Genomic DNA, 25,987 nt, shown 5'->3' with positions numbered 1-25,987 from the left:
CTTGATTAGACCCTTGCTGGTTGTTGTTAGACCATGAAAAATTTGGGTGGTTCCTCCATCCTGGATTATATGTGTTAGAAGAATATGGATTGTTTTGTTGCTTTTGGAAGTTCCCTACAAAATTAACATCATCAGAAGCAAAGGGATTTCCAACTTGGCAATCCACACTCTTATGATCATGAGCACCACATAAATCACAAAATAAAAAATTATTAGTAGATTGGATAGAATTCACCCCTATTTGACCAAATTGAGTGTTCAAGGTCTTCATGAATTGGGTTGCAAGTTGAGCTCCTAAGTTGTTAATATCAACGTCTTCCACGGCCTTTACTTGACTTCTTCCATTTAGTCTCCTCTCACTTGGATATTGGTAGTTATTATGGGCCATCTCTTCAATTAATTTAAATGCTTCTGATTGCCTCTTCTTCATTAAAGAACCTCCTGCAGCTGCATCTACCAATTGTTTGTTACCATAATCTAGACCATTATAGAAAATCTGTACCTGTATCCATGTTGGAAAACCATGGTGTGGGCATCTTCTTAATAGTTCCTTGAAGCGCTCCCATGCATCATACAAAGTCTCTTGGTCCCATTGACAAAAATTGTTTATATCACTTTTCAATTTTGCGGTCTTTGATGGAGGAAAAAATTTGTCTAGGAATTTTGCCTCCATAGCATCCCATGTAGTGATAGTACCTGCAGGTAAAGAATTTAACCACACTTTTGCCTTGTCTCTAAGAGACCAAGGAAAAAGTCTTAATCGAAAAGCATCATCAGAAACACCATTTTGTTTAGACATATCACACAATTGAAGAAAACTAGAAATATGCATGTTTGGATCTTCATGAGGCAAACCACAAAATTGAACATTATTAAGCAAAGAAGTAGTAGATGCTTCAATTTTAAAATTGTTTGCTTCAATGGGTGGTCTCCTTATGCAAGACAAATCACCAACTTTCTTGTGAGCAGCATACTCGCATATGGGCAAATCATCTTCTCTTTGGTTGGCCATTGCACCTTCTTGAGTTCCTTGGTCTATACGTACCTAAGTACCCCTTATGGCTTGTTTTCTAGGTGCTGGTTTATTTTCTAAGTCAACTCCCTCCTTGAACTCTTGATCACCACTATGAATCATACACAACACCTAATTCCTAAAAAGAGAGCAAGTAAAATAAATTAGATAGAAAATTAGAAAATTGAACAAGAAAAAAAAAATTTATTAGAATTCTAATGTTGCTAACTAATCTAACAATTAAAATCAATTAGCAATAAAGAAAAATAAACTAACACTTAACTAAAAGATATATGAAAATAACTCTAGGAAATAATGAACCAAATGAATTGAATGCAAAAAAAATTAAACCCTTTTGTGCAGGTATGCTTTTAAAGTAAACAATTATGCCAAACTAAAATTTCAACTAAAAGTAAGCTAAACCTAATCTTATTCAACCAAACAAATAAAAAATAATACTAAAAACCCTAAGTATGCTAGACTTGTAACCTAAGCACCAATAAATTAAAAACACAATTTTGGTTTCAAGTACCACAAAATAAGTATTAAAAATTCAAAGCAAGTTGGCCAAACAAGCAAAGAATTAAAACCCTAGCATGCAACACCAAAACCAAAATTAAGAAACAAATGTAAAAATTTAAAATAAGAAAACAATGATCAAAGTACTACTAAACCCAATCCGAATTAATATTAATGCCTTAATCCCCGGCAACGGCGCCAAAAACTTGATGTGTAAAATCAACTCGCAAGTGCACGAATCGTTTTCAAGTAATAAAGTGGAAAAATAGGGTTGTCGTACCCAAGGGATTAAGTATTAAGTATCAAATATAATTAGGTTTTGGTAATATTTGAACTAAAATTTAAGATGGCAATTGAAAACTAAATAAACTAAATTAAACAAAAGCAATCAATTAAAATTAGATCAATTTCAAGTAAGAGAGAGAATTGAATAATTATGAATACTAGGGCATTTGATTTCACCACTAACTATTCCAATTTAATTACTTAAATATGTCAATTTAATTAACTAGTAATTTGGTTAACCACACTTAATCACAAAATTAATCAAAAGTAGTTTCCACTCACAATTGATAATATTCACATAACCTAATCTATTCCTTCCGGCCTATAAATTAAATCATGCAAATTCATCAAGCATAGATTAAGCAAATAATATGGCATGAGACATAACTATTTTCCAATCAATTATGCATTCATGTAAATCATTGGAGATCCATAATATTATCCTTTTCCAAGCTCAAATATTATTAAAATCATTCATTCCTTCCGGCCTATGAAAGCATTAAGTATACCAATGATTTATTAACAAAACATATTACTAATTAAATAAAACTCAACATATATTAAAATAATTAAACCTTCATAGTTAGGGCTACATCATAGCCCTAGCTATGAAAATTAGTTCATCGTAAAAATAATTTCAACATCCACAATTATTAAAAATAATAAGATTCACAATTAAAGAGAAAGGAAAAGAGAATAAAAACTATTGAAGAAATTCTCCTCCAAGAGCTCTCAAAGTCGTAGCCTTCTTCTCCGAGCAAGCCCACGTCTCTCTGCCTCCTCCAAGCTCTCCAACTGATCTTCTAAAACTCTAAAACTTTAAAACCCTAGAACCCTTAAGAGAATTTTAGAAACTCCCAAAATTTGGTTTGTTTCTATTTAAGCCTCCTAAAAGCTTTTAAATAACTCTCTAAATTTGTATATCTTCCTTCAATGTGGTGGGGGCTATATATATAGGACCTTGGGAATCTTTTTCTCTCTTTATTTTCAATGTGGGAGTCTTGGAAGATACCTTTTTTAGGCCATGAAAAGGGTTGGACGAATTTCATGTGTAAAAAGGAAACTGTATATTACTTGCTCTCTACTACTTTCCTTTTATCTAATTCCTCCTAAAAAAATAGTTAATTAGTCTAATTTACCCTTAATGAAGCATGTGACATGACATGTGCCTCATTAATGATAAATTAACCAATTATTGCCACTTGTTTTTATCCTGGCCCTCAAATTGCCTTGATTCCCTCTTTTGATCAATGGTGGAGATTTAACTAGAATATTCCCTTTTATAAATTCCAAACTTTAAATGATGATAACTCTTTGCTCGCACCTCGAAATCCAAAACTAATGAGACATTTGAAATCCACAAATTGTGATGATTCATATGACATCCACTTCCACCATGAAATTCTCGATAGAATCTTTATGAAATCTTCAAGGTATCTTTTTGGAATCTTTTTAATGCTTAGTCCGTTCGAGCTCAAATCTTGCTTCCCACCATAATTCGACCCAAGGAATCCATCTTTATGGTTGTTTTCTTAAAATTCTTCCTCTTTCACCTAGATTAAAAAAAATACATAAATAAGTATTTTTCCATAACAAATTAACACAAACTAACAAATATTAAGCTATAAATATGGCATAAAATCATCAATATTGTAGACCTAACAAATACCCCCAAACTTAAGATTTGCTAGTCCCTAGCAAAGGAAACGAATAAGAAAATGAAATTTTATTTAAAGAACATAAGATACTTTAATGAGGTGCCTCAAAGATTGTATAACATATGACTTTTCAAATGGTTTCAAAGTAATTATGTAGCTCAATACCTTAGATTCTATCCAACATATATGATACTTCCAATGTGTGTGTGTGGAAATCAATTTATACACTTAATTATCATATGCTTGAATAAATTTACAAGAATTAGAGATTGATAATAACGTATGAACTACCATATGCTTGACTTAATTATCACTTTCCACTAATGTAGGTTAATGCACCACCTTAAATCATTAGGACTTCATGGTTTCTATTGTTAACGCTAATGGATAAGGCTAAAGAAAGAAAAGGATAGGATATAATAAATCAAAGAAAGAAAGCTAAAATTAAATATCAATGAATAAATTACTTGTAAAATTTGTTTCTTTATTAGAACTTCTTTTCTTATTTTAACTTCAATTTCAATATCCTTTTTCTCCTTTTTATTCTGCATATATTCTTCAAATCACACAATTCTTTCTTTATTTCTTTTTTTTTCTTTTTTTTTTCTTTTTTTTTTCTTTTTTTTTTCTTTCTTTTCCACTAAGCCCCCAAACTTATTTTTCCTCTTATTGCACATTCAAACCTCCAATTTACACAAAAATGCATACTAGAGCCAAATTCACCAAATACTTAACCTCCAAACTTCATTATTATTTTTTTCTTTTTTTCTTTTTTTTTCTTTTTCAACACTCAAACAAGCTCACAAGCATATATTCATATCAATTCAATTAAAGCTCTCTTTGTAGTATGTTCAAGGTAGGAAAAAGAAATTTAAGGCTCAAAAAGGGTAAGTAAATGTGCTTTAATGAAGAAAAGGCTCTAATACATATTTATGCATCCTAAAGGCTCAAATAAGGTACTAGTGGAAGATAATGTATTAGGTTGGCTTGAAAGACTCAAACTTAAACAAAGATGGCCTAAATCATGTTCTTAGTAATGCATTCACCTAGGATTTCGCCTCAAGCAATAATCAAGCAAGTTCTAGAGTTCAATTAATAATAAAGTACTCTAATTCATGCAAACCTTCTTCAAAACACAATCTAAATTATGCATTATTGATTATGTGCTCAAAATTTATTGAAAGTAACAATATGTGAATATAAATTCAAGCATTTAGGCATACACAAAAACAAATCCACCATCTAAAAACCAATTTATTTTCAATCATAGTCTTATCATTGGCTCATTAAAGTGCTTAAGAAAACACCACAAAAACAATTTTTTTTTTTTATAATAATGAAGGAAAATAAAAACTAAAACTAACATTTTTGAAAACTAATAAAAACACTTAAAATGGACAAGATTTAAAAGATGCAAAGCATGCTTTTCACCCCAAACTTAAAATGAACAATGTCCTCATTGTGAAAAACATAAAATAAAGCAAAAGTAAATAAAAGGTAAAGAATACTCCCCTTTGAAGACATGGAATGTTCCTCGTAATGTGAAAAAAATTTTATGTACTCCAATGCATATTAAAGGTGGTTATACTCCAAAAACCTAACTTTAGACTTGAAATTCACAACATTCGTCTTTTGCTCTTTTACACCTAAACATCTTAAAACCTTGCAAAAACTCAAACAAAACACATCAAAACAACCTAAAAATAAGAAAACCACTAAAAACAACTAAAATAAATAGATAAATATAAGGTAAAGAAAGAAATTTGGGTTGCCTCCCAAGAGCGCTTGTTTAAAGTCATTAGCTTGACTCCTCCCTTTAACTTAATTAAGATCATCCAAGTAGAGGCTAGTCTCAAGCACTCCACCTTCATAATATGGCTTCAACCGCTGCCCATTCACCTTAAAACTTTCATGTCCCGGTTTGGTGATTTCAATTGCTCCACTTGGAAAAATTTGTACAATATCATATGGTCCACTCCATCTTGATCTTAATTTACCTGGAAACAATTTAAGTCTAGAGTTATAAAGAAGTACCTTTTGTCCAACATGAAAGTTCCTCTTTTTAATCATCTTGTCGTGCCATCTCTTTGTCTTTTCTTTGTAAATCTTTGCATTCTCGAAAGCATCCATCCTAAATTCTTCAAGTTCATCCAATTGCAATAGCCTATTCTTGCCCACAGCCTCTTGATCAAAATTGAGAAACTTGGTTGCCCAATATGCTTTATGCTCCAATTCCACGGGAAGATGACATTCCTTACCAAAAACCAGTTTATACGGAGAACTACCAATGGGGGTCTTGTAGGCGGTCCGGTATGCCCAAAGTGCATCATCTAGCTTTAAGCTCCAATCCTTTCTTGAAGCATTGACCGTCTTCTCCAAAATCCTCTTTATTTCCCTATTTGAAATTTCTACTTGCCCACTAGTTTGTGGGTGGTAAGGAGTAGCAATTTTATGTCTAACACCATATTTAGCAAGAAGGGATTCAAATTGTTTGTTGCAAAAATGAGTGCCACCATCACTAATGATTGCTCGGGGTGTACCAAATCTAGTAAAAATGTATTTTTTTAAAAATTTCACTACAACTCGTGCATCATTAGTAGGTAGTGCACTAGCTTCAACCCATTTAGAAACATAATCCACAGCAACTAAAATATATTTATTACCACAAGAAGAAGGAAAAGGACCCATGAAATCAATACCCCAAACATCAAACAATTCTACCTCAAGGATATTCTTTAAAGGCATCTCATTCTTCCTTGATATGTTCCCGGTTCTGTGGCACCTATCACACCCTTGCACATAAATATTAGTATCTTTAAACATAGATGGCCAATAAAATCCAGAATTTAAAATTTTTGCTATGGTTTTTCTAGTCCCAAAATGCCCCCCATACTCACTAGAATGACAACTTTTAATAATGGACATTGTCTCTTCTCTAGCAACACACCTCCTAATTATACCATCGGCACACTTCTTAAAAAGATAGGGGTCATCCCAAAAGTAATACCTACTTTCCTTAAGAAACTTATGCTTTTCATATGGTTTTTCCAAACTAGGCGGCATAACATTAGTAACCAAATAATTAACAATGTCAGCATACCAAGGTACATCAAACATACCATCAACCTTAAACACTTTCTCATCTGGAAAACACTTTTCTATATCTCTTTCTTCTTTTTCCTCACTCAATTCCAACCTAGACAAGTGATCAGCTACTAAGTTTTCTACTCCTTTTTTATCCAAAATTTCTAAGTCAAACTCTTGAAGTAACAAAACCCATCTAATTAACCTAGGTTTAGACTCTTTCTTACTCATGAGGTACTTAATTGCACTATGATCGGTATAGACAATGGTCTTAGAACCTAACAAATATGCTCTAAACTTATCAAAAGCAAAGACAATGGCAAGCATCTCTTTCTCAGTAGTAGCATAATTAAGTTGAGCATCATTCAAAGTTCTAGAAGCATAATAAATAACATGCAGTTTTTTATCTTTCCTTTGTCCCAAAACAGCTCCTATAGCATAATCACTAGCATCACACATAATTTCAAAAGGTAGATTCCAATTAGGAGTACACATAATGGGAGCACATATTAATTTTTCTTTCAAAAGATTAAAAGCATGCATGCATTCATCATCAAAAACAAAGGGAACATCTTTATTCAATAAGTTACAAAGAGGTTTAGTTATCTTGGAAAAATCCTTAATAAATCTCCTATAAAAGCCCGCATGCCCAAGAAAACTCCTAATACCTTTTATTGAAGTAGGTGGAGGCAATTTCTCTATAACTTCTATTTTAGCTTTATCTATCTCAATTTCCCTTTTAGAAACCTTATGACCTAAAACTATGCCCTCTTGAACCATAAAGTGACATTTTTCCCAATTAAGCACAAGATTCGTTTCTTTACACCTTAGAAGAACCCTAGATAAATTTTGCAAGCAAGAGGTAAAAGAATCACCCAATACACTAAAATCATCCATAAAAATCTCAATGATATCTTCTACCATATCCGAAAAGATGGACATCATACACCTTTGAAAGGTTGCAGGTGCATTGCATAAACCAAAAGGCATCCTTCTATAGGCAAAAGTTCCATAAGGACAAGTAAAAGTAGTCTTTTCTTGATCATCAGGGGCAATAGCTATTTGATTGTAACCGCTATAACCATCTAGAAAACAATAATATTCCTTACCGGCTAACCTTTTTAACATTTGATCAATGAATGGCAAAGGAAAATGGTCTTTTCTAGTGGCCTTATTAAGCTTCCTATAATCAATGCACACTCTCCACCCAGTAACTAACCTAGTAGGAATAAGCTCACTCTTATCATTCTCTTGCACAGTCATCCCACCTTTCTTAGGAACTACTTGAATAGGACTTACCCAATTACTATCCGAAATAGGATAGATAATCCCGGCATCTAAAAGCTTTAAAATCTCACCATGAACCACTTTCTTAAGATTAGGATTAAGCCTCCTTTGATGTTCTACAGTCGGTTTATGGTCTTCCTCCATAAGTATTTTGTGCATACAAATAGAGGGGCTAATACCCTTAATATCAGCTATAGTCCAACCTAGTGCAGTTTTATGTTCTCTTAAAACTTCTAAAAGTTTGGTTTCTTGGTCCTCACTAAGGGCGGATGAAATTATTACCGGAAGGGTATTATTAAATCCTAGAAAAACATATTTTAAATGACTAGGTAGTGGCTTCAAATCAATTATAGGTGGGTGCTCCACACTCGGTATCTTTCTAGGTCCACTCTCACCTAAATCCTCAAACTTTCCAACATAATCTACCTCACAGTGGGTAGCCATATCTATGATGTTACACTCTTGTTTTTCTTCTTCTATACATGGTCCAAATAACTCACTCAATCCTAAGGGATCTAAATTACTTTCCTTTTCCATATCATTTACCAATTCATCACATGCATCAACAAGAAAGCAGCAAGAAATTTCATCAAGATTAGGAAATTTAACAACATTAGGGATTTGAAAACTTACCTCCTCATTGAGTACTCTAAGGGTTACTTGCCTTTGTTGTACATCAATTAGGGCACGTCCGGTTGCAAGAAATGGTCTTCCAAGAATGATTGGAATGTTGTCATCTTCCTCCATATCAAGTATCACAAAGTCTGCAGGGAATATGAACTTGTTTACTTTTACAAGTACATCCTCCAATATTCCCCTTGGCCTTTTTATGCTTCGATCTGCCATTTGAAGAGTCACTGTGGTAGGCTTCACATCTCCCACTCCAAGCTTCCTGTAAATGCTATATGGCATCAAATTAATGCTAGCACCTAAATCACAAAGAGCCATAAAATTATAATGTCCAATGTTACATGGGATATCAAAGCTTCCTGGATCTTTTAACTTGGGTGGAATCCTATGGTGCAACCTAGCACTACTCTCCTCACTCAAAGCTACTAACTCATAATTCTCCCACCTCCTTTTGTTTGACAATATCTCCTTCAAAAACTTAACATAGGAAGGCATTTGTTCTAAGGCATCTATGAAAGGGATATTTACATGCAATTGCTTAAATACATCAAGAAACTTTTTAAATTGATTATCTAACTTTGCATTCCTAAACCTAGATGGGAAAGGTGGAGGTGGGGTTTTCTTGTAGGCTTGATTCTTCTCCTCATTTTCGTTGTGCTTGTCAATAGGTTTGGTTAGGTAAGGTGCTGGTTCAACTTTCTTTGATCCAGTTGGTGAGCTCTCGGCCTCTCTTACATGTGGTGGTATGTACTTTGTTGGTGGAGACTTCATGGCATCACTTAAACCTTCATCTTTTCTCCTATAAGCCTCCTTATGCTCCACATTTGATTTTGAGTTGTCATGTGTGACCAAGTGTGATGTTGAGTCTATAGGGCTCTCTTCATCTTCATCATCAAGAATTACCATCCCTTTGTCACTTTCTTTAGGCCCGGCTACTTGCTTTCCACTTCTTAATGTAATGGCTTGAACATGCTCCTTTGGGTTCTTCTCCGTTTGGCTTGGCAAAGTTCCTTGACTTCTTTGGAATTGAGTTGCTAATTGACCTATTTGGTTCTCCAAGCTTTTGATTGCAGCGATTTGGTTGTTGAACATTTGACTATGGTTTGTCAATTGTTGCTCAGTTCTCTGCATGAAAGAATTAGTACTATTAGATAACTCTTGCAAGGATTGTTGAAGTGAAGAAAATTGAGTTTGAGCTTGAGAAGAATTTTGATTTTGATGTGCAAGTTGCGGCTTTTGGTAGAATGGAGATTGGAATTGTTGTTTTTGAAACCCTCCACTTTGTCCTTGATTAGACCCTTGCTGGTTGTTGTTAGACCATGAAAAATTTGGGTGGTTCCTCCATCCTGGATTATATGTGTTAGAAGAATATGGATTGTTTTGTTGCTTTTGGAAGTTCCCTACAAAATTAACATCATCAGAAGCAAAGGGATTTCCAACTTGGCAATCCACACTCTTATGATCATGAGCACCACATAAATCACAAAATAAAAAATTATTAGTAGATTGGATAGAATTCACCCCTATTTGACCAAATTGAGTGTTCAAGGTCTTCATGAATTGGGTTGCAAGTTGAGCTCCTAAGTTGTTAATATCAACGTCTTCCACGGCCTTTACTTGACTTCTTCCATTTAGTCTCCTCTCACTTGGATATTGGTAGTTATTATGGGCCATCTCTTCAATTAATTTAAATGCTTCTGATTGCCTCTTCTTCATTAAAGAACCTCCTGCAGCTGCATCTACCAATTGTTTGTTACCATAATCTAGACCATTATAGAAAATCTGTACCTGTATCCATGTTGGAAAACCATGGTGTGGGCATCTTCTTAATAGTTCCTTGAAGCGCTCCCATGCATCATACAAAGTCTCTTGGTCCCATTGACAAAAATTGTTTATATCACTTTTCAATTTTGCGGTCTTTGATGGAGGAAAAAATTTGTCTAGGAATTTTGCCTCCATAGCATCCCATGTAGTGATAGTACCTGCAGGTAAAGAATTTAACCACACTTTTGCCTTGTCTCTAAGAGACCAAGGAAAAAGTCTTAATCGAAAAGCATCATCAGAAACACCATTTTGTTTAGACATATCACACAATTGAAGAAAACTAGAAATATGCATGTTTGGATCTTCATGAGGCAAACCACAAAATTGAACATTATTAAGCAAAGAAGTAGTAGATGCTTCAATTTTAAAATTGTTTGCTTCAATGGGTGGTCTCCTTATGCAAGACAAATCACCAACTTTCTTGTGAGCAGCATACTCGCATATGGGCAAATCATCTTCTCTTTGGTTGGCCATTGCACCTTCTTGAGTTCCTTGGTCTATACGTACCTAAGTACCCCTTATGGCTTGTTTTCTAGGTGCTGGTTTATTTTCTAAGTCAACTCCCTCCTTGAACTCTTGATCACCACTATGAATCATACACAACACCTAATTCCTAAAAAGAGAGCAAGTAAAATAAATTAGATAGAAAATTAGAAAATTGAACAAGAAAAAAAAAATTTATTAGAATTCTAATGTTGCTAACTAATCTAACAATTAAAATCAATTAGCAATAAAGAAAAATAAACTAACACTTAACTAAAAGATATATGAAAATAACTCTAGGAAATAATGAACCAAATGAATTGAATGCAAAAAAAATTAAACCCTTTTGTGCAGGTATGCTTTTAAAGTAAACAATTATGCCAAACTAAAATTTCAACTAAAAGTAAGCTAAACCTAATCTTATTCAACCAAACAAATAAAAAATAATACTAAAAACCCTAAGTATGCTAGACTTGTAACCTAAGCACCAATAAATTAAAAACACAATTTTGGTTTCAAGTACCACAAAATAAGTATTAAAAATTCAAAGCAAGTTGGCCAAACAAGCAAAGAATTAAAACCCTAGCATGCAACACTAAAACCAAAATTAAGAAACAAATGTAAAAATTTAAAATAAGAAAACAATGATCAAAGTACTACTAAACCCAATCCGAATTAATATTAATGCCTTAATCCCCGGCAACGGCGCCAAAAACTTGATGTGTAAAATCAACTCGCAAGTGCACGAATCGTTTTCAAGTAATAAAGTGGAAAAATAGGGTTGTCGTACCCAAGGGATTAAGTATTAAGTATCAAATATAATTAGGTTTTGGTAATATTTGAACTAAAATTTAAGATGGCAATTGAAAACTAAATAAACTAAATTAAACAAAAGCAATCAATTAAAATTAGATCAATTTCAAGTAAGAGAGAGAATTGAATAATTATGAATACTAGGGCATTTGATTTCACCACTAACTATTCCAATTTAATTACTTAAATATGTCAATTTAATTAACTAGTAATTTGGTTAACCACACTTAATCACAAAATTAATCAAAAGTAGTTTCCACTCACAATTGATAATATTCACATAACCTAATCTATTCCTTCCGGCCTATAAATTAAATCATGCAAATTCATCAAGCATAGATTAAGCAAATAATATGGCATGAGACATAACTATTTTCCAATCAATTATGCATTCATGTAAATCATTGGAGATCCATAATATTATCCTTTTCCAAGCTCAAATATTATTAAAATCATTCATTCCTTCCGGCCTATGAAAGCATTAAGTATACCAATGATTTATTAACAAAACATATTACTAATTAAATAAAACTCAACATATATTAAAATAATTAAACCTTCATAGTTAGGGCTACATCATAGCCCTAGCTATGAAAATTAGTTCATCGTAAAAATAATTTCAACATCCATAATTATTAAAAATAATAAGATTCACAATTAAAGAGAAAGGAAAAGAGAATAAAAACTATTGAAGAAATTCTCCTCCAAGAGCTCTCAAAGTCGTAGCCTTCTTCTCCGAGCAAGCCCACGTCTCTCTGCCTCCTCCAAGCTCTCCAACTGATCTTCTAAAACTCTAAAACTTTAAAACCCTAGAACCCTTAAGAGAATTTTAGAAACTCCCAAAATTTGGTTTGTTTCTATTTAAGCCTCCTAAAAGCTTTTAAATAACTCTCTAAATTTGTATATCTTCCTTCAATGTGGTGGGGGCTATATATATAGGACCTTGGGAATCTTTTTCTCTCTTTATTTTCAATGTGGGAGTCTTGGAAGATACCTTTTTTAGGCCATGAAAAGGGTTGGACGAATTTCATGTGTAAAAAGGAAACTGTATATTACTTGCTCTCTACTACTTTCCTTTTATCTAATTCCTCCTAAAAAAATAGTTAATTAGTCTAATTTACCCTTAATGAAGCATGTGACATGACATGTGCCTCATTAATGATAAATTAACCAATTATTGCCACTTGTTTTTATCCTGGCCCTCAAATTGCCTTGATTCCCTCTTTTGATCAATGGTGGAGATTTAACTAGAATATTCCCTTTTATAAATTCCAAACTTTAAATGATGATAACTCTTTGCTCGCACCTCGAAATCCAAAACTAATGAGACATTTGAAATCCACAAATTGTGATGATTCATATGACATCCACTTCCACCATGAAATTCTCGATAGAATCTTTATGAAATCTTCAAGGTATCTTTTTGGAATCTTTTTAATGCTTAGTCCGTTCGAGCTCAAATCTTGCTTCCCACCATAATTCGACCCAAGGAATCCATCTTTATGGTTGTTTTCTTAAAATTCTTCCTCTTTCACCTAGATTAAAAAAAATACATAAATAAGTATTTTTCCATAACAAATTAACACAAACTAACAAATATTAAGCTATAAATATGGCATAAAATCATCAATATTGTAGACCTAACAAATACCCCCAAACTTAAGATTTGCTAGTCCCTAGCAAAGGAAACGAATAAGAAAATGAAATTTTATTTAAAGAACATAAGATACTTTAATGAGGTGCCTCAAAGATTGTATAACATATGACTTTTCAAATGGTTTCAAAGTAATTATGTAGCTCAATACCTTAGATTCTATCCAACATATATGATACTTCCAATGTGTGTGTGTGGAAATCAATTTATACACTTAATTATCATATGCTTGAATAAATTTACAAGAATTAGAGATTGATAATAACGTATGAACTACCATATGCTTGACTTAATTATCACTTTCCACTAATGTAGGTTAATGCACCACCTTAAATCATTAGGACTTCATGGTTTCTATTGTTAACGCTAATGGATAAGGCTAAAGAAAGAAAAGGATAGGATATAATAAATCAAAGAAAGAAAGCTAAAATTAAATATCAATGAATAAATTACTTGTAAAATTTGTTTCTTTATTAGAACTTCTTTTCTTATTTTAACTTCAATTTCAATATCCTTTTTCTCCTTTTTATTCTGCATATATTCTTCAAATCACACAATTCTTTCTTTATTTCTTTTTTTTTCTTTTTTTTTTCTTTTTTTTTTCTTTTTTTTTTCTTTCTTTTCCACTAAGCCCCCAAACTTATTTTTCCTCTTATTGCACATTCAAACCTCCAATTTACACAAAAATGCATACTAGAGCCAAATTCACCAAATACTTAACCTCCAAACTTCATTATTATTTTTTTCTTTTTTTCTTTTTTTTTCTTTTTCAACACTCAAACAAGCTCACAAGCATATATTCATATCAATTCAATTAAAGCTCTCTTTGTAGTATGTTCAAGGTAGGAAAAAGAAATTTAAGGCTCAAAAAGGGTAAGTAAATGTGCTTTAATGAAGAAAAGGCTCTAATACATATTTATGCATCCTAAAGGCTCAAATAAGGTACTAGTGGAAGATAATGTATTAGGTTGGCTTGAAAGACTCAAACTTAAACAAAGATGGCCTAAATCATGTTCTTAGTAATGCATTCACCTAGGATTTCGCCTCAAGCAATAATCAAGCAAGTTCTAGAGTTCAATTAATAATAAAGTACTCTAATTCATGCAAACCTTCTTCAAAACACAATCTAAATTATGCATTATTGATTATGTGCTCAAAATTTATTGAAAGTAACAATATGTGAATATAAATTCAAGCATTTAGGCATACACAAAAACAAATCCACCATCTAAAAACCAATTTATTTTCAATCATAGTCTTATCATTGGCTCATTAAAGTGCTTAAGAAAACACCACAAAAACAATTTTTTTTTTTTATAATAATGAAGGAAAATAAAAACTAAAACTAACATTTTTGAAAACTAATAAAAACACTTAAAATGGACAAGATTTAAAAGATGCAAAGCATGCTTTTCACCCCAAACTTAAAATGAACAATGTCCTCATTGTGAAAAACATAAAATAAAGCAAAAGTAAATAAAAGGTAAAGAATACTCCCCTTTGAAGACATGGAATGTTCCTCGTAATGTGAAAAAAATTTTATGTACTCCAATGCATATTAAAGGTGGTTATACTCCAAAAACCTAACTTTAGACTTGAAATTCACAACATTCGTCTTTTGCTCTTTTACACCTAAACATCTTAAAACCTTGCAAAAACTCAAACAAAACACATCAAAACAACCTAAAAATAAGAAAACCACTAAAAACAACTAAAATAAATAGATAAATATAAGGTAAAGAAAGAAATTTGGGTTGCCTCCCAAGAGCGCTTGTTTAAAGTCATTAGCTTGACTCCTCCCTTTAACTTAATTAAGATCATCCAAGTAGAGGCTAGTCTCAAGCACTCCACCTTCATAATATGGCTTCAACCGCTGCCCATTCACCTTAAAACTTTCATGTCCCGGTTTGGTGATTTCAATTGCTCCACTTGGAAAAATTTGTACAATATCATATGGTCCACTCCATCTTGATCTTAATTTACCTGGAAACAATTTAAGTCTAGAGTTATAAAGAAGTACCTTTTGTCCAACATGAAAGTTCCTCTTTTTAATCATCTTGTCGTGCCATCTCTTTGTCTTTTCTTTGTAAATCTTTGCATTCTCGAAAGCATCCATCCTAAATTCTTCAAGTTCATCCAATTGCAATAGCCTATTCTTGCCCACAGCCTCTTGATCAAAATTGAGAAACTTGGTTGCCCAATATGCTTTATGCTCCAATTCCACGGGAAGATGACATTCCTTACCAAAAACCAGTTTATACGGAGAACTACCAATGGGGGTCTTGTAGGCGGTCCGGTATGCCCAAAGTGCATCATCTAGCTTTAAGCTCCAATCCTTTCTTGAAGCATTGACCGTCTTCTCCAAAATCCTCTTTATTTCCCTATTTGAAATTTCTACTTGCCCACTAGTTTGTGGGTGGTAAGGAGTAGCAATTTTATGTCTAACACCATATTTAGCAAGAAGGGATTCAAATTGTTTGTTGCAAAAATGAGTGCCACCATCACTAATGATTGCTCGGGGTGTACCAAATCTAGTAAAAATGTATTTTTTTAAAAATTTCACTACAACTCGTGCATCATTAGTAGGTAGTGCACTAGCTTCAACCCATTTAGAAACATAATCCACAGCAACTAAAATATATTTATTACCACAAGAAGAAGGAAAAGGACCCATGAAATCAATACCCCAAACATCAAACAATTCTACCTCAAGGATATTCTTTAAAGGCATCTCATTCTTCCTTGATATGTTCCCGGTTCTGTGGCACCTATCACACCCTTGCACATAAATATTAGTATCTTTAAACATAGATGGCCAATAAAATCCAGAATTTAAAATTTTTGCTATGGTTTTTCTAGTCCCAAAATGCCCCCCATACTCACTAGAATGACAACTTTTAATAATGGACATTGTCTCTTCTCTAGCAACACACCTCCTAATTATACCATCGGCACACTTCTTAAAAAGATAGGGGTCATCCCAAAAGTAATACCTACTTTCCTTAAGAAACTTATGCTTTTCATATGGTTTTTCCAAACTAGGCGGCATAACATTAGTAACCAAATAATTAACAATGTCAGCATACCAAGGTACATCAAACATACCATCAACCTTAAACACTTTCTCATCTGGAAAACACTTTTCTATATCTCTTTCTTCTTTTTCCTCACTCAATTCCAACCTAGACAAGTGATCAGCTACTAAGTTTTCTACTCCTTTTTTATCCAAAATTTCTAAGTCAAACTCTTGAAGTAACAAAACCCATCTAATTAACCTAGGTTTAGACTCTTTCTTACTCATGAGGTACTTAATTGCACTATGATCGGTATAGACAATGGTCTTAGAACCTAACAAATATGCTCTAAACTTATCAAAAGCAAAGACAATGGCAAGCATCTCTTTCTCAGTAGTAGCATAATTAAGTTGAGCATCATTCAAAGTTCTAGAAGCATAATAAATAACATGCAGTTTTTTATCTTTCCTTTGTCCCAAAACAGCTCCTATAGCATAATCACTAGCATCACACATAATTTCAAAAGGTAGATTCCAATTAGGAGTACACATAATGGGAGCACATATTAATTTTTCTTTCAAAAGATTAAAAGCATGCATGCATTCATCATCAAAAACAAAGGGAACATCTTTATTCAATAAGTTACAAAGAGGTTTAGTTATCTTGGAAAAATCCTTAATAAATCTCCTATAAAAGCCCGCATGCCCAAGAAAACTCCTAATACCTTTTATTGAAGTAGGTGGAGGCAATTTCTCTATAACTTCTATTTTAGCTTTATCTATCTCAATTTCCCTTTTAGAAACCTTATGACCTAAAACTATGCCCTCTTGAACCATAAAGTGACATTTTTCCCAATTAAGCACAAGATTCGTTTCTTTACACCTTAGAAGAACCCTAGATAAATTTTGCAAGCAAGAGGTAAAAGAATCACCCAATACACTAAAATCATCCATAAAAATCTCAATGATATCTTCTACCATATCCGAAAAGATGGACATCATACACCTTTGAAAGGTTGCAGGTGCATTGCATAAACCAAAAGGCATCCTTCTATAGGCAAAAGTTCCATAAGGACAAGTAAAAGTAGTCTTTTCTTGATCATCAGGGGCAATAGCTATTTGATTGTAACCGCTATAACCATCTAGAAAACAATAATATTCCTTACCGGCTAACCTTTTTAACATTTGATCAATGAATGGCAAAGGAAAATGGTCTTTTCTAGTGGCCTTATTAAGCTTCCTATAATCAATGCACACTCTCCACCCAGTAACTAACCTAGTAGGAATAAGCTCACTCTTATCATTCTCTTGCACAGTCATCCCACCTTTCTTAGGAACTACTTGAATAGGACTTACCCAATTACTATCCGAAATAGGATAGATAATCCCGGCATCTAAAAGCTTTAAAATCTCACCATGAACCACTTTCTTAAGATTAGGATTAAGCCTCCTTTGATGTTCTACAGTCGGTTTATGGTCTTCCTCCATAAGTATTTTGTGCATACAAATAGAGGGGCTAATACCCTTAATATCAGCTATAGTCCAACCTAGTGCAGTTTTATGTTCTCTTAAAACTTCTAAAAGTTTGGTTTCTTGGTCCTCACTAAGGGCGGATGAAATTATTACCAGAAGGGTATTATTAAATCCTAGAAAAACATATTTTAAATGACTAGGTAGTGGCTTCAAATCAATTATAGGTGGGTGCTCCACACTCGGTATCTTTCTAGGTCCACTCTCACCTAAATCCTCAAACTTTCCAACATAATCTACCTCACAGTGGGTAGCCATATCTATGATGTTACACTCTTGTTTTTCTTCTTCTATACATGGTCCAAATAACTCACTCAATCCTAAGGGATCTAAATTACTTTCCTTTTCCATATCATTTACCAATTCATCACATGCATCAACAAGAAAGCAGCAAGAAATTTCATCAAGATTAGGAAATTTAACAACATTAGGGATTTGAAAACTTACCTCCTCATTGAGTACTCTAAGGGTTACTTGCCTTTGTTGTACATCAATTAGGGCACGTCCGGTTGCAAGAAATGGTCTTCCAAGAATGATTGGAATGTTGTCATCTTCCTCCATATCAAGTATCACAAAGTCTGCAGGGAATATGAACTTGTTTACTTTTACAAGTACATCCTCCAATATTCCCCTTGGCCTTTTTATGCTTCGATCTGCCATTTGAAGAGTCACTGTGGTAGGCTTCACATCTCCCACTCCAAGCTTCCTGTAAATGCTATATGGCATCAAATTAATGCTAGCACCTAAATCACAAAGAGCCATAAAATTATAATGTCCAATGTTACATGGGATATCAAAGCTTCCTGGATCTTTTAACTTGGGTGGAATCCTATGGTGCAACCTAGCACTACTCTCCTCACTCAAAGCTACTAACTCATAATTCTCCCACCTCCTTTTGTTTGACAATATCTCCTTCAAAAACTTAACATAGGAAGGCATTTGTTCTAAGGCATCTATGAAAGGGATATTTACATGCAATTGCTTAAATACATCAAGAAACTTTTTAAATTGATTATCTAACTTTGCATTCCTAAACCTAGATGGGAAAGGTGGAGGTGGGGTTTTCTTGTAGGCTTGATTCTTCTCCTCATTTTCGTTGTGCTTGTCAATAGGTTTGGTTAGGTAAGGTGCTGGTTCAACTTTCTTTGATCCAGTTGGTGAGCTCTCGGCCTCTCTTACATGTGGTGGTATGTACTTTGTTGGTGGAGACTTCATGGCATCACTTAAACCTTCATCTTTTCTCCTATAAGCCTCCTTATGCTCCACATTTGATTTTGAGTTGTCATGTGTGACCAAGTGTGATGTTGAGTCTATAGGGCTCTCTTCATCTTCATCATCAAGAATTACCATCCCTTTGTCACTTTCTTTAGGCCCGGCTACTTGCTTTCCACTTCTTAATGTAATGGCTTGAACATGCTCCTTTGGGTTCTTCTCCGTTTGGCTTGGCAAAGTTCCTTGACTTCTTTGGAATTGAGTTGCTAATTGACCTATTTGGTTCTCCAAGCTTTTGATTGCAGCGATTTGGTTGTTGAACATTTGACTATGGTTTGTCAATTGTTGCTCAGTTCTCTGCATGAAAGAATTAGTACTATTAGATAACTCTTGCAAGGATTGTTGAAGTGAAGAAAATTGAGTTTGAGCTTGAGAAGAATTTTGATTTTGATGTGCAAGTTGCGGCTTTTGGTAGAATGGAGATTGGAATTGTTGTTTTTGAAACCCTCCACTTTGTCCTTGATTAGACCCTTGCTGGTTGTTGTTAGACCATGAAAAATTTGGGTGGTTCCTCCATCCTGGATTATATGTGTTAGAAGAATATGGATTGTTTTGTTGCTTTTGGAAGTTCCCTACAAAATTAACATCATCAGAAGCAAAGGGATTTCCAACTTGGCAATCCACACTCTTATGATCATGAGCACCACATAAATCACAAAATAAAAAATTATTAGTAGATTGGATAGAATTCACCCCTATTTGACCAAATTGAGTGTTCAAGGTCTTCATGAATTGGGTTGCAAGTTGAGCTCCTAAGTTGTTAATATCAACGTCTTCCACGGCCTTTACTTGACTTCTTCCATTTAGTCTCCTCTCACTTGGATATTGGTAGTTATTATGGGCCATCTCTTCAATTAATTTAAATGCTTCTGATTGCCTCTTCTTCATTAAAGAACCTCCTGCAGCTGCATCTACCAATTGTTTGTTACCATAATCTAGACCATTATAGAAAATCTGTACCTGTATCCATGTTGGAAAACCATGGTGTGGGCATCTTCTTAATAGTTCCTTGAAGCGCTCCCATGCATCATACAAAGTCTCTTGGTCCCATTGACAAAAATTGTTTATATCACTTTTCAATTTTGCGGTCTTTGATGGAGGAAAAAATTTGTCTAGGAATTTTGCCTCCATAGCATCCCATGTAGTGATAGTACCTGCAGGTAAAGAATTTAACCACACTTTTGCCTTGTCTCTAAGAGACCAAGGAAAAAGTCTTAATCGAAAAGCATCATCAGAAACACCATTTTGTTTAGACATATCACACAATTGAAGAAAACTAGAAATATGCATGTTTGGATCTTCATGAGGCAAACCACAAAATTGAACATTATTAAGCAAAGAAGTAGTAGATGCTTCAATTTTAAAATTGTTTGCTTCAATGGGTGGTCTCCTTATGCAAGACAAATCACCAACTTTCTTGTGAGCAGCATACTCGCATATGGGCAAATCATCTTCTCTTTGGTTGGCCATTGCACCTTCTTGAGTTCCTTGGTCTATACGTACCTAAGTACCCCTTATGGCTTGTTTTCTAGGTGCTGGTTTATTTTCTAAGTCAACTCCCTCCTTGAACTCTTGATCACCACTATGAATCATACACAACACCTAATTCCTAAAAAGAGAGCAAGTAAAATAAATTAGATAGAAAATTAGAAAATTGAACAAGAAAAAAAAAATTTATTAGAATTCTAATGTTGCTAACTAATCTAACAATTAAAATCAATTAGCAATAAAGAAAAATAAACTAACACTTAACTAAAAGATATATGAAAATAACTCTAGGAAATAATGAACCAAATGAATTGAATGCAAAAAAAATTAAACCCTTTTGTGCAGGTATGCTTTTAAAGTAAACAATTATGCCAAACTAAAATTTCAACTAAAAGTAAGCTAAACCTAATCTTATTCAACCAAACAAATAAAAAATAATACTAAAAACCCTAAGTATGCTAGACTTGTAACCTAAGCACCAATAAATTAAAAACACAATTTTGGTTTCAAGTACCACAAAATAAGTATTAAAAATTCAAAGCAAGTTGGCCAAACAAGCAAAGAATTAAAACCCTAGCATGCAACACTAAAACCAAAATTAAGAAACAAATGTAAAAATTTAAAATAAGAAAACAATGATCAAAGTACTACTAAACCCAATCCGAATTAATATTAATGCCTTAATCCCCGGCAACGGCGCCAAAAACTTGATGTGTAAAATCAACTCGCAAGTGCACGAATCGTTTTCAAGTAATAAAGTGGAAAAATAGGGTTGTCGTACCCAAGGGATTAAGTATTAAGTATCAAATATAATTAGGTTTTGGTAATATTTGAACTAAAATTTAAGATGGCAATTGAAAACTAAATAAACTAAATTAAACAAAAGCAATCAATTAAAATTAGATCAATTTCAAGTAAGAGAGAGAATTGAATAATTATGAATACTAGGGCATTTGATTTCACCACTAACTATTCCAATTTAATTACTTAAATATGTCAATTTAATTAACTAGTAATTTGGTTAACCACACTTAATCACAAAATTAATCAAAAGTAGTTTCCACTCACAATTGATAATATTCACATAACCTAATCTATTCCTTCCGGCCTATAAATTAAATCATGCAAATTCATCAAGCATAGATTAAGCAAATAATATGGCATGAGACATAACTATTTTCCAATCAATTATGCATTCATGTAAATCATTGGAGATCCATAATATTATCCTTTTCCAAGCTCAAATATTATTAAAATCATTCATTCCTTCCGGCCTATGAAAGCATTAAGTATACCAATGATTTATTAACAAAACATATTACTAATTAAATAAAACTCAACATATATTAAAATAATTAAACCTTCATAGTTAGGGCTACATCATAGCCCTAGCTATGAAAATTAGTTCATCGTAAAAATAATTTCAACATCCATAATTATTAAAAATAATAAGATTCACAATTAAAGAGAAAGGAAAAGAGAATAAAAACTATTGAAGAAATTCTCCTCCAAGAGCTCTCAAAGTCGTAGCCTTCTTCTCCGAGCAAGCCCACGTCTCTCTGCCTCCTCCAAGCTCTCCAACTGATCTTCTAAAACTCTAAAACTTTAAAACCCTAGAACCCTTAAGAGAATTTTAGAAACTCCCAAAATTTGGTTTGTTTCTATTTAAGCCTCCTAAAAGCTTTTAAATAACTCTCTAAATTTGTATATCTTCCTTCAATGTGGTGGGGGCTATATATATAGGACCTTGGGAATCTTTTTCTCTCTTTATTTTCAATGTGGGAGTCTTGGAAGATACCTTTTTTAGGCCATGAAAAGGGTTGGACGAATTTCATGTGTAAAAAGGAAACTGTATATTACTTGCTCTCTACTACTTTCCTTTTATCTAATTCCTCCTAAAAAAATAGTTAATTAGTCTAATTTACCCTTAATGAAGCATGTGACATGACATGTGCCTCATTAATGATAAATTAACCAATTATTGCCACTTGTTTTTATCCTGGCCCTCAAATTGCCTTGATTCCCTCTTTTGATCAATGGTGGAGATTTAACTAGAATATTCCCTTTTATAAATTCCAAACTTTAAATGATGATAACTCTTTGCTCGCACCTCGAAATCCAAAACTAATGAGACATTTGAAATCCACAAATTGTGATGATTCATATGACATCCACTTCCACCATGAAATTCTCGATAGAATCTTTATGAAATCTTCAAGGTATCTTTTTGGAATCTTTTTAATGCTTAGTCCGTTCGAGCTCAAATCTTGCTTCCCACCATAATTCGACCCAAGGAATCCATCTTTATGGTTGTTTTCTTAAAATTCTTCCTCTTTCACCTAGATTAAAAAAAATACATAAATAAGTATTTTTCCATAACAAATTAACACAAACTAACAAATATTAAGCTATAAATATGGCATAAAATCATCAATATTGTAGACCTAACAATACGACAACCCTATTTTTCCACTTTATTACTTGAAAACGATTCATGCACTTGCGAGTTGATTTTACACATCAGATACGATATTTCAACATTATTAATCAAAAGACCATCATCAAATTCAATTCTTTAATGATCTTGCAAATCCTTTGAATACCCTTCGAAATGTTGTCAGTTATTCGATGACAATAGTCTTGATCTTGCCAAACTTGGGTTGAATAACATCCAAAACTTCTCGGAGCTTTTCTAGGTTTCGACCCACCAATTTCAAGTCAAGTCTTGTACAAGCCGACTAAAAGGCAGTCTTTGCATTTTGTTTTCGTGTTACTTTGTTTGTTTTGACTATTGAAGTTATGTGAGAAAGAGGAAGAGGTAAAGTTGGGATTGATAAAAAATAATAATAATGACAAATAAATTTTCTCATTTATATGGTGGACCCTAGCAAAATTTGAGAAAAGCTTGTTGCAGCTGATGATATAAATAAAGATAGAAGGAAGAAGGAGCGGAGTTAAGATTAGTTCTAACAGAGATAGAAAAAATGAAATCACAGAAAAATGAGTTGGAATTTTAAATGATGTATTCTATTTTAATTGGTGAGATAGGATTTGAGAAAGAGAAATGGGAAAGAGGATCAATAAAACGTTAAACTCAATATTTTGTTTGTGATATATGTGGAAGGGCGAAATAATGTTTGGTAAAGAAGTTGCACGAAATGAAAACAGCGTTAATTAACTGCATTTCCTAGGATTCTCAGCAAAAAGGCCCTAATAAAACAAAGCACAATTAACGAGAGAGTGTTCTTGTTTTTGTCTACAAATAGCTGTACCAATGGAATTTCAAAGAATATTTTACGATTGCTTCGAGCTACCATCCTAGAATTGATGATCTTCTCGAGACCCTTCTTCAACAACCATTTGTAAACAAATTATCTCCCTCAGACCCTCTCACCTAGTTTCTTCACCATCCCTCCGGCAACAATGGTACGACTCTCTTTAATATCCCCAATCAGCTATTTTCTTTTAACTATTCTTTTCTTATGCAGTTCAGTTAAACCACAAGACAATGCCGAGAGGGAAGCCCTTTTGGCTCTTAAGGCTTCCCTCAACAATCCTTTACTAAATAATAACTGGACTGGTTCTCATTGCTCCATCAACGAGCCATCCAGGTGGTTCGGAATCCAATGTCTTAATGGCCGAGTCATCTCCATAGTACTGGAAAATATTGGATTGACAGGGAAAATCAGTGAAAATGCATTCATCAGATTCACTGGTCTCTCTGTCTTGAGCTTTAAGGGAAATTCTATATCCACCAAAATAATGAACTTTTCGTCCAATCCCAAATTAACTCGAATTGACCTTTCAGGAAATATACTATACCGGGAGATTTCGAGTTCCCTTCTCAGTCTTACAGTTTTGGAGTCATTGCAGTTGCAAGACAATGGATTGACGGGTCCAATCCCAGAATTTAACCAGTCAACCTTAAAATCATTCAACCTCTCGAACAACAATCTCACTGGTCCAATCCCGGGAACCCGCGCAATTCAATCATTCACGGCTGATTCGTTTTCTAACAACCCTGGATTGTGTGGGCCACCATCTTCCATTACCTGCAGCTACGATTTAAAAAGCGACACAGCTCAAGGCCCTGATGATGATCATGATAAAAAATCCAACAATGATAAGAATTCTTTCCAGCGTAATTTTTCTCAGTACCTTTTGATTTTTGATATTATCGGTCTCTTAATCATTATTTTGCTATTCATTGCATACTATAAGAAAGTCCGGAAACTAAAAACGATGATGAAGGATGGTCAGGATACAGAAAGAAGTAGAGAACATGATCAGGAAGAGAAAATATTGATAGAAGAAGAAGAAGAAGAAGAGAGGAACAGATCAGTATCATCATCTCAGGCGGTAGCTGGAGGCCATGACCAGGAGAGAGGGAAGCTAATATTTATGGGTGGTCATGAAGTGGGGTTCGAAATGGGTGATTTACTAAAAGCTTCGGCTGAAGGGTTGGGAAAAGGTATTTCTGGAAATAGTTACAAGGCCATGATGGATGGGAAACCAGCTGTTGTGGTTAAGAGGCTAAGGGATTTGAAACCTTTGAGCAGTGAGGAATTTACTAGGCAGTTGATGATGATATCTAATCTCAAACACCCTAATGTGCTGCCTCTTCTTGCTTATTACCATTCCAAGGATGAGAAGCTTTTGATATTCAGATATGCAGAGAAAGGAAACTTGTTCAACCGCCTTCATGGTAAGTTTATTATTATTATTATTTATTTATTTCCTTTTTTTTTTTTTTTTTTTTTTGGGGGGGGGGGGGGGGGGGGGGCTCATGGTTAATCTAGGAATTTATTTTTTTGCCACAGCGATTAAAAAGAAATGAAATACTAGGGAAATAATTCCTATGTTATTTTTGCTGTAGGATTTTTCATGAAGTCTAATTATGTTTCCTCTATATATATATATATATATATATATATTTGCCGGTGCATCTACCTTTAAAAAATTTCACATATAGTTTTTGCCCATGAGGAATAAGCTAGTTTTCTTGGATAATACTCGAATTCGAATCTCTATTTACAATTTTAAAAAAAAAAATCTAATATATTTTTTTAAATATAATATTTAATAGGTGTTTTAATATTGTTATTATTTCTGGAATTAAGAGGTGGTTTGGTGACAAGGGTGGAGCCAAATCGTGCCCCTTGCCTTTGGGTAAAAAAAAATTATTTGTTATGTATCTTTTATTTTTTATTTTTTATTTTTTTTTCATTTATTTACCGTATATAGACTTATATATATGGTCTCTTAAAATAACTCATTTCTCTTTGCGGTCTCTATTTTATGCTAATTTGAAACCTTTTTTAATATAATATTATTTATTTTAGTAAGTTTTATTGTTTTTCCTTATAGATATTTCAATTAATTTCTTAATTTTTAAATATTACTTTAAGTAGTTTGTAACTTTATAATCTTATTTT

At 33.3% G+C, this 25,987-nt stretch overlaps 1 protein-coding gene and 3 non-coding genes across 4 annotated transcripts in view; all 4 read left to right on the top strand.

Annotated features, from left to right (window-relative positions):
- LOC107433949 (probable inactive receptor kinase At2g26730) overlaps positions 1–25,987 on the top strand; it is a 46,637-nt gene that overhangs the window by 18,056 nt on the left and 2,594 nt on the right. The window contains exons 2-3 of the mRNA XM_048463522.2: positions 24,046–24,236; positions 24,435–25,257. Coding sequence (XP_048319479.1) covers positions 24,046–24,236; positions 24,435–25,257 — 1,014 coding nt within the window. The remainder of the gene's footprint in view (positions 1–24,045; positions 24,237–24,434; positions 25,258–25,987) is intronic.
- On the top strand, positions 519–625 carry LOC132804364 (small nucleolar RNA R71). Its single transcript, XR_009639486.1, has one exon. It is a non-coding gene; the product is annotated as a small nucleolar RNA R71 (small nucleolar RNA).
- LOC132804363 (small nucleolar RNA R71) lies at positions 10,280–10,386 on the top strand. The gene has a single exon (XR_009639485.1). It is a non-coding gene; the product is annotated as a small nucleolar RNA R71 (small nucleolar RNA).
- On the top strand, positions 20,041–20,147 carry LOC132804362 (small nucleolar RNA R71). Its single transcript, XR_009639484.1, has one exon. It is a non-coding gene; the product is annotated as a small nucleolar RNA R71 (small nucleolar RNA).

This window comes from Ziziphus jujuba, chromosome 6 (assembly GCF_031755915.1).
Source record: "Ziziphus jujuba cultivar Dongzao chromosome 6, ASM3175591v1".
Taxonomy (NCBI): Eukaryota; Viridiplantae; Streptophyta; class Magnoliopsida; order Rosales; family Rhamnaceae; genus Ziziphus; species Ziziphus jujuba.
Note: the sequence above shows the minus strand (reverse complement) of the source record. Positions and strands in the feature narration are given on the sequence as shown.